Here is a 12,866-nt window from a genome sequence, read left to right as displayed (position 1 = left end):
GAAGTAACTCATTTTCATGCACATGGGCCCTTGGAAAACATTGTGCAGGGTCTTAGGGCAATCATTCACATCAGACTTGGCCAGATGTGAATGCAATTCAAAGGCATGCATGCATGTTGGCTAATCATTTCTGGCAAAGAGCATGCAGAATGTGTGGCGGTGTCAACAGGCCCTGTTTTGCTGATTTCAAAGAGAGCAGAAAAACAAATTGCTAGCCCCACTAGCCCCCCACCTCCCCACTCAATGCTGTAAAGTATTTACACTGGAAACACTTTCCGGAGCATTCACACGCCCCTCCCCCCCTCCCAAAAAAAAGGTGGGAAGGGATTTGAAAATATGAAAGATGATCATGGAAATAATTCCATAAATGGAAGGGTTTGTTCAATGGCCAAGCTCTTCTGTGATCTAGTAGTCATTGGAGGGGATAATCTATCAGCCACTAGGAGGCAGAACAGAGGTCCACCTCTCTTCTTTTGTGAGATTTTACTTTACTTACTTCTCCTTTATCAACATGTGGCTGGTTTGCAAATTAAATGGAAAAAATCAAGTCATGGACCATTCTGCAAGGTTGGCTTGACTGGAAATAGACACCTGCTGTTTCCATTTTTAATGTACAGTAAAACCTCACGGATTCAGAGTTATGGCAAAGAGAAATGCTGGTCTGTCACCAAAATTTAGCCTAAAGGGTTGGCTTTTTTAACAGAGATATCATTTAACAGCTTTTGAACATAGTTTGTAATTGGGCACCAAAGTAAATGGTATTCATAAAGTCTACATGGGTTATCATACCCATGTATCACAAATGTGTACTTAAAAAAAATTCTTCTAATAATTATGGATGTTAACATATAAATTAAAATTTTAAAAGTGGGGGATTTAATTTCATAGAAATTAAATAGGGATAGAAAAACTATGGAAAGTCTCTAACTAGTAAGAAGAGCAGTTAGAATTTCAAGAGCAAGTTTGAGATCATGCCAAAAATTTCACTTAGGAGAAATTTAAAAAGCCACATCTGCAAGAGTATTGTCACAGATTCCAAGCATTTGGGTCTGAACTGATGAGGTTTTATTGTAATTTGACCATCTGGGGTGAGAAACCTGGAGTCTGGGGTTGCTTCTCTAATTACTGACTAAATCCAGCAGAGAAAGAAATCCCCTGCCCACCCCCCGAGCTTTCCCAGCCTTCAGCCTCTTAGGCAGAGACTCTAAATACTGGAACTTGCTGGACTCCCATCCCCACCCTTAACCCTATATGGAGGGCCGACTCTCATCAAACCTGATCCAGGGTATTTGTAAAGTTCACAAAGGTGAGTATTTTTTCTTTTATTGACCAACTACTTCTTCGGGGTGAGCCAAGCAAAGCTGGGTAGACCCCGTTGCTTTTCCAGACACAATGTCAAGAAAAAAACCCCTCAAAACCAAAAGAAAAACAAACCATAAATGTCTGAAATTAAAAATTTCTTAACCCAATCTCATATTTGGTTTTTACCAGCTTTTATTTAAAAGTTACAAACCAGAGACCATCAGAAACGCCACTTTTACCACCTATAATGAATGTAATCTCTTGTTGTAATTTAATATAATACCAAGAGAGTGTCTACAGTCCTTGAAATAATAATCATTTAGATTGGCAACCTTAAAAAGAACAGTGAGTACTGTGGTATGGGTCATCATTATGGAGGTTGGTGGGGGAATTTAAAATTTGAGTGAACCAAGAGAATTTAGATGTGGGACTTGCAGAAGAAGTGAAAATCAAGAGCTATTTCTGTAAGGTAATTAATTCTTTTAAAAACCCTATCATCCAATTTGACTCTCAAGTAAGAGATAAAGATCCTCTCAAGGGCAATAATAACCAAAAAGCCTAAGTGTAATATCAATTCAATGAACAAAGTGTATGTGACTGGTTTGAGGGACGCCTTCAAAAATTGGATGATACATATTTATTTATTTCGTGCCTTTTCCTACAGGTGAATGCTATTTTTGTACATGAGCAAGTCTTCAGAGTTTGTGGGGAGCTAATTTGCAATGTTTATGGGTATTTGAAGTCTCAATAAACCTCTTCCAAAGATATTCAGAGTCACATATTGGCTTCTAAATACTTACCCAGTGCCTTTCCCTATTCAAAGACAAAGCTGTGTGCTTTAGGGGTACAGTTCACCACACTGAACACACTTTATTTTGCACACAAACTAACATGTATATATGTACCCCTCTGTGTACCACAATACATATATACATATACATACGTATACATAGAGAGAGATCAGGAAGAGAAAGCAACAATATGTGAAGGCATAATTCATATGTGCATTAGGCTCTTTGAACAGAATTTAACTGGAAGAATGAGAGAAATGTGACAATTGTTACCCTAAATGGCATGTATGCACAGTATAGGATGTGTTCTTAGCCAAGGCAATTTTTTTTTTCTCTTGGGACATTTAATTGCTTTATCTTGGAATTAAATATGGCTTTAAAGATTGTTAATTTTTATTTGTTTTTGGATGGGGGCAGGTTAATTTCATTCGTGTAGTACTGCCCAGCAGCATGGCTTCATGGTCAAGACCCATGCTTAGGACTTAATGATTTTTTTAAGGGGAATGATTTTTTTAAGGGGTTTACTGAGCACTCAGAGAAAATGGTAGTGAGTACTGGGCACGAGAAAAAAAAATCATTCTTTTTGGAAGAAAAACCCTATCTGAGGTGTGCCAGGGAAGATTCTACCTTTCTGCTGCACCTTGGCACTTTCGACCTGGGCTGTGTGCTGGAATCACTTGAGCAGCTTTGAAAAGTGACTGATGCTCCCTAGGATAGGCCAGTTAATGGAGCTGGGGCGAGATCTGGGAATCTGAATTTCCTCAAGCCTCTTAGGTGATGGCAATCAATAAGGGGACATTGAGAATAAATAGGTGTGTGTGTGTGTGGGGGGGGCTTTCAGGACCACTCCACCATGAAAGGACTCCCTCTCCTTTCAACACTTTCTGTCTGTTCTCACTCATCTGGCACTTTCCATATAGGTTTTGTCCTTGGCATGATCGGACAATCATATATTTAAAACGACAATAGCCAAGCTTTTACTTGCTGTGTGTCAGGCACAAGGTCAGATCCTTTGCTTAAAGTAGCCTCCTAACAAGGACCACCTTATCTCCAATTTATAGGATAAGAGAGGTTGAGTAACTAGGTCAAGGTCACAAAGCAAGGAGGAGGCACAGCAGGAATTCACAGCACAGCTTCTCAGGCACAGAGCCTGGGTTCTTGCTACCCTGCATTCTCTCCCTTGAAGGGCAAGGCTCCCTTCTGCCCCTCACAAAGCACCAGGTACTTGCCTCAGCAGATAGAAGATGCTCCATAGGAAGCTCTGACTGAGTCATAAATAGGATTCTGTGATGGGGAGAAATGACTAATTTGGGAAATAATCCTATACATTGATCTAAAAGAAAATTTGATCTCTGGAAATCCAAAGGGTGTTAAAGTTCTCTTCACTAACTTCTAAAGGTACTAATAAAAACAGAATCGAATTTATTTGAGTTTATTCAAATTTATTGTGTGTATTTGAGCTTGTATTCCTGAATGACTTTTATTTATTTATTTATTTAATTTTTTTGGGTACCAGGGATTGAACCCAGAGGTGGTTAACCACCTGAGCCACATTCCCAGCCCTTTTTAATATTTTATTTAGAGAGAGGATCTGGCTAACTTGCTGAGGGCCTCACTAAGTTGCTGAGGCTGGCTTTGAACTCGTGATCCTCCTGCCTCAGCCTCCTGACCCACTGGGATTACAAGTGCCATGGTGCTGGCCCTAAATGGCTTAAATATACAAAGTTAAAATATTTTGTGTTGATGATTAGAGAGGCTAGGTGGGATAATGTTTAGCAGTTAGTGATAAAGCCCTTTTTAGAAATGTGAAAAAGGCCTTCCTTAGAATATAAACTTTCCCTGGGTGGCCCTTTTGAGAGATGTAGAAAAACTCAACATCATTTCTTAGCCAGTAGTAGCCTCAGATAATAACTTGATCGTTAATCAAGTGTATCTATTGTTTTTCTTCTGTTATTCACTTAAAAGCACAGCGGGGACTGAGACAGACTGTCCTCCTTGGATCCTTGTCTCACAAATGTATGGATAAAGCCTGGACCCCTCAAATCTGGAGAAGGCAGGTGGGAGCCCCCCCCCCATGCTTCTGGAGATGATTTTGAAGATACCCAGAAAGAAAACACTTACCACCATTGCTGGAACCCTGAATGCCCCCCATCTAAAAAGACCATCGTGTGTGATAGAGACAAATCCTAACTCGACTCATGGGTCAGGAAGTCAGCCCAGGTGTGCATGGCTGGAGGTTGTTGATTTGATGTCCCATGTCACTCACAGCTGAGGGTCCTTGCTAGGTGATGTATGAGTTAATGATTCCCACCTAAGGGGACTGTAGCCCATCCTCAGAGGGGACTTTCGGGGCCATGGTGATTCTTCAGCACTCTCTCTATATATAAATACTGTATATATGACTCACATACAGACAGTCTAGAGGGAGATTAGTATCACTCCGACGAGCTTCTAGTTACTAAGCTTGGGACTCATTTGCTGTAATAAAGGGAAGTACAGACGGACATAGGGAACTACCGCAGGCTAAGGACAGAATCAAGGCAGGTGGGAGGCGTGTGTGGGATGTAACTGCAGTCATTGTAGGTATACCAATCGCTTCATGCACACACAAGAGAATCACCCCACATTTACCCTGCCGTGGAGGGCCACCCATGTCACAAGCAGTCCACTGGAAGTTGCTGTTACATTCCTTGGGTCAGTGTTAGAAAGCAGGAGCACCAGGGGGGGAAAGTCCCATTAGAAGACATGGTACTAGAAGGGCATGCACAGAGTATGACAGCAGGTGGCCGGTTCATTCGGTTTAGTCACATACCTCTTTCCCCTGCCACGATCAGCCAAGATTGAATAGAACAGTAGAGAAACAGGGAGGAAATTTAAATATGCAATCAGGCATTAGTCGGGCTGGTTGGATTTATGGTGTATTATGTATCACTTAACTGGTCTGTCAGTTTTCCGTTAGTCAGGGGAAGGATCCCTTTAGGTGTGTGGGAAATAACTTTTATGGAACACTTTTACCCCTCCCCCTTTTCTGTAAATCTGAATGCAGAAGGAGAATTGGTGTAATTTTAAAAGAGGCTATTTTAAGAGAGACATGATTTTCAAGCTCAAATTTTAAATGAGTACTGCTATTACTGTTCATCATCATAAAATGTAGAAATCACTTCTTGGAGGGTTGGGTTGTTTAAGTCCATATAGGTTTGGGATTTAGTGGGTCTTGAAATCTCTGTTTATCATTATTATCAAAATCATAATATTTATAGTGGTTTGAAAAATAAAAGAGTGAACTGTATTTATCTAGGTGTGTATTAGGAAACTGACAAGATGAACGACACAGGATAATTTGCTTCTGTCACTGCGTTTAACAACCCAGGTGATCTAAAATAAATAAAAAAGAGATCCTAGTACAAGAAGAATAAGTTACAGAGATAGATTCAAAAACATGGCTCTCGATTCACACACCAAAGAACCCTTTGAAACAACAGTGGCGGCCACAAAAAACAACCACAAAAGACCAAAAATAAATAAATAAATAAATATTAAAAAGAAAGAAAACTAGAATTTGTGTGTTCTGTACAATGGTAACCAGATGTGGCTTGAATAATTCACTTTAAAATGAACTTACCTCATTAGTTTCTTGCTAGAAACATCTGAAAACTTAAGGTTGAAATGTATAACCCACAACCACTGCGTGCTTGCTTTAAGCAACTTTCCAAAGTCTTCTCCTTCCAAAACTTCCACTTTGATTCTCTTTGCAAGCCCAGTTAAAAGAAAATGGCAGTTAAGGCATCTGATTCAGGACCTGGTTGGTTGAGTCAGCTCTGTGACCACAGCTAAGGGAAGCTCAGAGACATTTCCCACCGAGCCTGCTCACCTCTGCGTGGTGTTCCTCATTTTGTTGAAGGACTTCAATGACTAGTTCAGCGAGACGTATTGTATCTTCGAGCTTTTTGGCAGGAGTGATTAACCGGCCTACATTTTCTGTAGTACAAGAATTAGTGTTAAAATTCAGCGAACGTGGCAGGCTAGTTGCATGGCCATTAGAACTAGTGGATAAGAAATTTTGAATAGTTACCGACTTTTTTAAAAAAAAGTTTCATGCAAATGTTAAGTGCCATGTAATTAGTAGTGAGCAAACCATAGAGCCGTTTTTTATTATTATCACCATCGTTATAATAGGTATTAGGAAAAAGCAGTGCTCCAGCTTCAAATTTGCATAGGAAGCTATATTAAGTCTATGACAGCCCATTTCAAATTTAGTGACATTTTGTACACATGTTCTTTAAAGACAGCATAAAAGCACTATCCTATGTCATTCTCTAGTCTGTGTTCAGGCTACCTGAGGTGGGGAGATGTAACAGAAGCTTAATCTTGATGGCTGCTATGTCTATTTTCTAGAATGGTCATTCAGCATTTAATACTACAGCATAGTTTTTTCATTCTAGGTATGTATGTTGGTATTGGGATATTCATTTTGAAAAAGCAGATTTAAAGTTCCGTGTGCTTCAAGTTGTCTAGGGAGGAGATTGAAAAGAAAAGAAAAAAAACCCAAAACAAAAAATAAAACAAAACAAAAAAAATAGACATTTCCAGGCTATTATGGAGAAGGCAGAAGATAATTCTCAAAAAGGATTTTGGAGATAGATTATTACATAAAGTGGTAGTAGTTTGTGCCATTGGTTGCTCTAATTGAAGATTTATCCATTAGATTGCAACAATGTCTTCGTTTTTTGGTTTCTTTTCTTTTGTTTTGTTTTAGTTTCTCTTCTGTGCATCACATCTAGCCCAGGAAGAAACTGAACCATCCCTGGCTTTCCATTGCAGCCTTCAGAGAGCTGTGCTTGGCAATGTTTGGCAAGGCCATGATACTGCCAAAAAATTATCCATATTTTTATTGGAGAAAAGAATCATATTTGAAACAACAAGGGATTCTCTTAGCCAGTGAGACTGAACTTGCAGGGAAATTTTCGTTTCCGGCTGAGTCCCTTTCAGACCTTGAAGCCTCAAAGTCATTTAGAACACATGGGGTCCAATGGAAAGAAGCTGTTTAGCAGAATTGCATAGGAAGAATATAGGTTCACAAAAGGACTGCTGAGGGCTGGGGATGTGGCTCAGTGGCAGAGAACTTGCCTAGCTTGTGCAAAGCCCTGGGTTCAATCCCAGTACTGCAAAACAAAACAAAACAAAACAAAACAAACAAAAAACTTCATAAAAAGGTTCTTTTTTGGGGGGAAGGGGTTGGAGATTAAACAAAATTCTAGATGGCTAATTTATAGTAAAAGGCCTCATAACTTCCTTTTGTGTATTTCTTATCATATCATTAGTAAGTTAGGATTTCCTAATGAAAAATAAATTTGGTGAAAAGAATGTAAAAAGAACGTTGGAGTCCCTGGGGGCCAAGACTGGAGAAGAGGATCGGGTAAGACTGTCCAACCAGGCCTGGTGGCTGGCATGACAAGGGCTTTCAGGGCTCTGGAATCTCCATTGTCTCTGCCACACCCAGGTGGAAATGTGGCTGGATCTGTTCGGAGCATGAAGAGGGGAGTTCTGGGGAAACATCAGACATGTGTCAGATGGAGAAAGGCCAACAGCCAGTGAGGAGATGTGGAAGTTGAGTGTTGACAGCTCTTGCCTGGTCCAGAGCAAGAAATACTCGGAGAAAGATTGACTGGTGCTTTTGGGGCCCCTGATCTGTTTGTAATTTTATAAGTAGACTATCATAATTTCATTAATAGGCTTTCAGGCATTTCTACAAACATACTGCGTATATATGTTTGAGTAATATGTGTAGAGTGAGGTATTTGCATTTTGATAGTAAATATGCATAGGCTACTATTTTTTATTAGTTGGTATTCACATTTACACATCAATTTGCAAATTCCTCATCCTATACTTATTACCCATTTGACACATACACCCACATACATACATCACACACTTACATACATTTTTTAGAAACCAGACAAGCCTGCACATTAATACAAATCTGCAGGAAATCCCACTGGGACACATCTTTGAGATCTCTCACTTTAAAAACAGAGAGCATTTTCCTTTTGGATGGAATACTCACCAAATCTAAGGGGATTCTTGCTGTATCTAACATACAATGCAGAAATGAAAAAATAAATTTAAAAAGCGTGAATGATTTTTTATGTTTGGAGAAATCCAAGATGCTTAAGATAGGACCACCTGAAGATTTGTTTTAATATGCAGTACTTTTAGATTGACTACAATATAGAAATCCATAGATACACATAAAGTGTGCATGTGCACACAGGCTTTCTAAGAGTGTGTGCACATGTACCAGATATGTGTATGCCTGATGTATATATATACAGACAGTATGTTTAATAAAACCTTTTTCAATTTTACTTGAACATGCAACCATTCAAGTGAGCTGGTTAAGAATCTTTTTAATCTAGAACACTTGATCTGCCAATTCACCCATTTAGCCAGACTTTCGTTGACCATCAATTAATTATGGTTCCATTATCTGTAGATCAAGCCATTTGAGCGAGACATAGTACTATTTTCCTGTTCATTTGCATAGCTGATTTACTAGCTAAATGGCAAGGAGGGGAAAAAAAAGACATGATTTCTCTGAGATGTTGTCTTTAAAGAAAATATTGTGTAAAATCCTTCAGCGCTCCCCCCCACCCCCACCCGGAGGTCAAGGAAAAGTTTGTGCTTAGAAATGATTTTTTTTTTTTTGCATCACTTCTGCTGTCTTGAAATGTACTGCAATATTCCTGTCCCCCAATCTTGCACTAGCTGGAGCACTGACAAAAGAGAACTAAAAATACAGTATACTTAGGAAACATTTCATACAACAGAATTGAAGCTCATAACATATAAAAAAATTGTCATGCAAAATGTTATGCAACAACAATGTTATTTTGTGCTGACATTGAGATTTGAAAATGTTGCATATGTCAGACAGAGCTAGACAAAAAAAAATGTGGACATTTGGAAATAAATGCTCTCTTTTGAGTATCTCAAAACCTACAGCATTAAACTCGAGAGCCCAAGCCTCAGCTTAGTATTCCAAACTGAAACAAAATTTCAAGAAGGGAAAGTGAACAGAAAAGCCAACTAAGCTAGAAAGCTGCTGAGTACAGGAACAATAGAAGTTTACAGTACTTGATGTTGGCCTAGGCATGCCTTTGAGCCTCTGATATAACATGCTGGTCTGCGTTTGGGTGGGTGGAGGAGGAGGAGGCCCAGGAGGTGGCGGGGGACCTGCTCAGGTAGGTGAAGAGAGGCGGTAAAAAAAAAAAAAAAAGAAAAAAAAAGTAAAAGAGACAAAGTGACTTTGACAAAGGGTGACAAACTCTGAAAAGAACAACCCAACAAATGATCAAACACAAATGGAGAGCTGATACTTTCTCGGCATTACTTGAACGTGTGACAGAGGCGTGACATTATTTGACAGACTCTTACCAGCGTCTCTGGTATCACCCCTACTGAGACACCCACAGCAAATACTGGATGCTTCATCTAGATGGGTGTGTATGAATGATGACAGCAACATCATTGACCCAAAGAAGAGATGCTTTTGTACCATGAAGAGCGCTTATGTACCAATAGCGGCTTCTTCCCTTCAGGTGACCAGGTAACAGGACATGATGTCTGAATAGTTGGAAGATTTGGTTTCTCAACCCCCATAGGCCACCTACCGGCTTTCCAGGTAACCTTGCACCTGCTACTTAGTTTAGTTTCCTCACCTATAAATTCCAAGTATTCATGTCTTCTCGGTGTCCCTTGCAGGCATGGGAGAGATCTAAAGTCTAAGGTGCCTCCAAATGTTTATTTGTTACCTCCACATTGTGAGAAGGCTGGAATTAATTGCTTTGCCAAAGCAGACGAAGGGCCGTTATTAGTTCAAGTTAGCTGGGAAATATTCTTGCTCCCTTTGTGGAATTTCAACATGTCAAAATCTGTCATTTTGGGGGAAAATGTGTGGTATCTGATTGTTTCCAGCTCATTTAATTATTTTCAATTTGGAATTCTCGTGGCTTTTATATTGTGGGTTGAATCATATATAAAAACTTGCCAGCTTATCAAATATGTTACTTGCTATTCCAAATGTTAGAATACCGTAATCAGCACTTGACCCATCTGTCATGTGGTTTACAATATCGGCACTGCAAACATCCTGTAACAATAGCCTCTCCTTCCATATAGGCACGGTGTACCGATGGCGTCCACTGTTCTCTCTCCATAATGAATGTCTCATTAACCTTGGACCCGCTCCTTTCTGCTAGCTCTGGTTTACAAAGCAATCTGTACAGTGAGGGGGACATACTCTGTTGCCAAGTTTGCTTCTTGGTTTGCGTGAATTTTCAATTGGGAAAATGAATTTTACGGCAGGCGTATAGGAAGTGGAATTCTAGTGACATTAATAGGAAAGGAAAAAAGAGTGGGGGATATGGATAACTATAATATTCTGGCAATATCATCTATTAAAAGCAAGACTCCATGGGATCCTTTTCTTGCTGGACCACTTTGATGTTTGGCATACAGGACCAAAAAGTATCTTTACCCATTTCTTCTTATTAAAATTGTTTAGGAGAAAAAAAATGGGTGTCCACAGAATTTGGAAAAAAAGTCAACTTTAAATGATAACTATTTAAAGGCAGACAATAACCGGTCCTTTTATTGTTAAAAGAGAAAGTAGTCCATACCTTATATCTTGCTGACAGCACTGCCTTGAAGTTAGGTACATCTCTGTCACATATACTTGTGGCTCTTGCAATAAATGCTTGTTACCTGAGTGTGTAATTCTCATGGAAACTTCCTACCCATTCTCACCCAGGTAACTGAATGAGTGCATCAAACTACAATGAAGCATCCCTAGGGTTGATCCACAATCGGAGAGGTAGCAGATATGTATTTTAGCTCAGTGGGTCTTGATGAGAAATTCATAAACGGATTCCTTCCTGCCAAATGTCTGTCCAGAATTCTGACAGTGAGGTTTGCCACCCTATAAAAACAAGCTCCCTATTTTTTTTTCTCTCACAGAGCAAAACAAAAACATCATACCTTGGTTTCCAACTTCATTTACCCAATTACCATTGCTCATGTTTACACAATTAAATCTGCTTGGCTTCCAAAGAGAGAGAGAGAAAGAGAAAGAGAGAGAGAGAGAAGAGAGAGAGAGAGAGAGAGAGAGAGAGAGAGAGAGAGAGAGAGAGAGAGAATTAAATGTGACTACAGAAAAACAAAAAGAGAATTCCTCTGCATGCTCAGCTAAGCCAAGGAAGAGAAGCATCCAGAAGCCAGAGACACTCCAATTAGCCCTTAAATAACCTGACCATCTCTGCTTCCAGCGAGCAAACTGCCAGTCCCTGAAATATCACAAGAGAGATGGGTAGCCCACTTATTACCAAGTTCCTGCCATTGATGTATCATTGAAGATGCCAGTGTTTGTACTATGCTATTGCTGAAAATAACTAGCCTGTACAATTTGCTGTAATTGGGGGGTGGGGTGGGGTGGATAAAAGCCCCAGGAGGAACAGAAAGCCAAGCAGATAGATGCATCATGGTGGAAAGAGCACCCGGCCTCCTAGAATGATAGGTACAAGGACCAAAGCCTTCGGGGTTAACATCGTTTCATTGGTGAGGCTGTTCATGCTATATACTTGATCCCCTGGAACCTCCATGAATGTGCTTCAGGAGGCTTCATCTCCAGGGCAGTATAGAGAGTATGTTAGGAAAGCAGATGGATGGATCATGGATTCTCTTCTCCAACTTTTTTCCATCTGAGCCATCTTTTCTCCTCTCCATAAGAACCTAAGTGGGATGGGATAGTCTATTTTACCCTCAAAACATCTCTTGATCTCTTCTCCCACCACACTGGATAACATGCCCACACTCCTGTCGAAATGGGTGGGCACGTGAGTCGGGTCTCATTATCTCCACCTCTTCCGTTGCTAAAACTCTCAAGCCAGCCTAAGTTAGTCCCTTTCTTGCTTTGTGGTTGATTCTCTTTCATGGAGCACCATGGTGATCTTTGCAAAGCACACATCCAAACTCGTCACACTCCTTCTCGAAACCTTTGAGAGCGTCCTTCTTAGCAAGAGTTATGCCTTCCTGTGCCATAATAAGACAGTGTTTTCATGACAAGCACCCAAATCCTTGGTCTGTAGCTCTATTTAAGTGCTCATGGTCATTTGTAAGAGTAGATTATACATACATGTCTGTCTCCCCCTCTACCCAGTGAATCCTGTATTTCTTCTTTTCTTTCGTGGGGGTGAGGGTACTGAGGATTCAACTCAGGGGCACTCGACCACTGAGCCACATCCCGGCCCTATTTTGTACACAGGGTTTCATTGAGTTGCTTAGGACCTCGATCGCTAAGTTGCTGAGGCTGGCTTTGAACTTGTGATCCCCCTGCCTCAGCCATGCCTGGCCTGAATCCTATTTTCTAGTGCCTAGAGCATAGCCTGGCCCTGGGCAGGTCCTCACATATTGGTGTCAAGGGATCCTTAGTGAATCCTGCCCAATAAAGTGCTTTCATGGAAAAGAAAATGCTCTGTTTTCAGTATGCACAGAAACCACATAGTACCATTTACCTCTTTCTCAAAGCCCCTGGTTACTTAATGGATGTACTAAGTTGAAATGCTAGGTAAAAATCAACATAACTGCAACTTCCAAGTCAGAGAGCAACTTCAGGTATCTTAATGCCATTAAAAATGATGTAAGATAATTAAAAAATATTTCTTATATATAATTTTTAATTTATTTATTGGCAGGTGGCTCTAATGCTAAGCTACA

At 40.1% G+C, this 12,866-nt stretch overlaps 1 protein-coding gene across 14 annotated transcripts in view; it reads right to left on the bottom strand.

Moving 5' to 3' along the window:
* Cadps (calcium dependent secretion activator) overlaps window positions 1-12,866 on the bottom strand; it is a 476,750-nt gene that overhangs the window by 102,327 nt on the left and 361,557 nt on the right. For 9 of the 14 annotated variants that reach the window (XM_077795614.1, XM_026411267.2, XM_077795613.1 and 6 more), the window contains one exon: window positions 5,965-6,071. In XM_077795614.1, coding sequence (XP_077651740.1) covers window positions 5,965-6,071 — 107 coding nt within the window. Of the gene's footprint in view, window positions 1-496; window positions 518-4,905; window positions 4,915-5,964; window positions 6,072-12,866 lie in introns of all 14 variants that reach the window. The other 5 variants (XM_077795615.1, XM_026411270.2, XM_026411265.2 and 2 more) reach the window with 2 other exon arrangements.

Source organism: Urocitellus parryii, chromosome 3 (assembly GCF_045843805.1).
Source record: "Urocitellus parryii isolate mUroPar1 chromosome 3, mUroPar1.hap1, whole genome shotgun sequence".
Classification (NCBI taxonomy): domain Eukaryota; kingdom Metazoa; phylum Chordata; class Mammalia; order Rodentia; family Sciuridae; genus Urocitellus; species Urocitellus parryii.
This window is presented reverse-complemented; position numbering and strand designations above follow the sequence as displayed.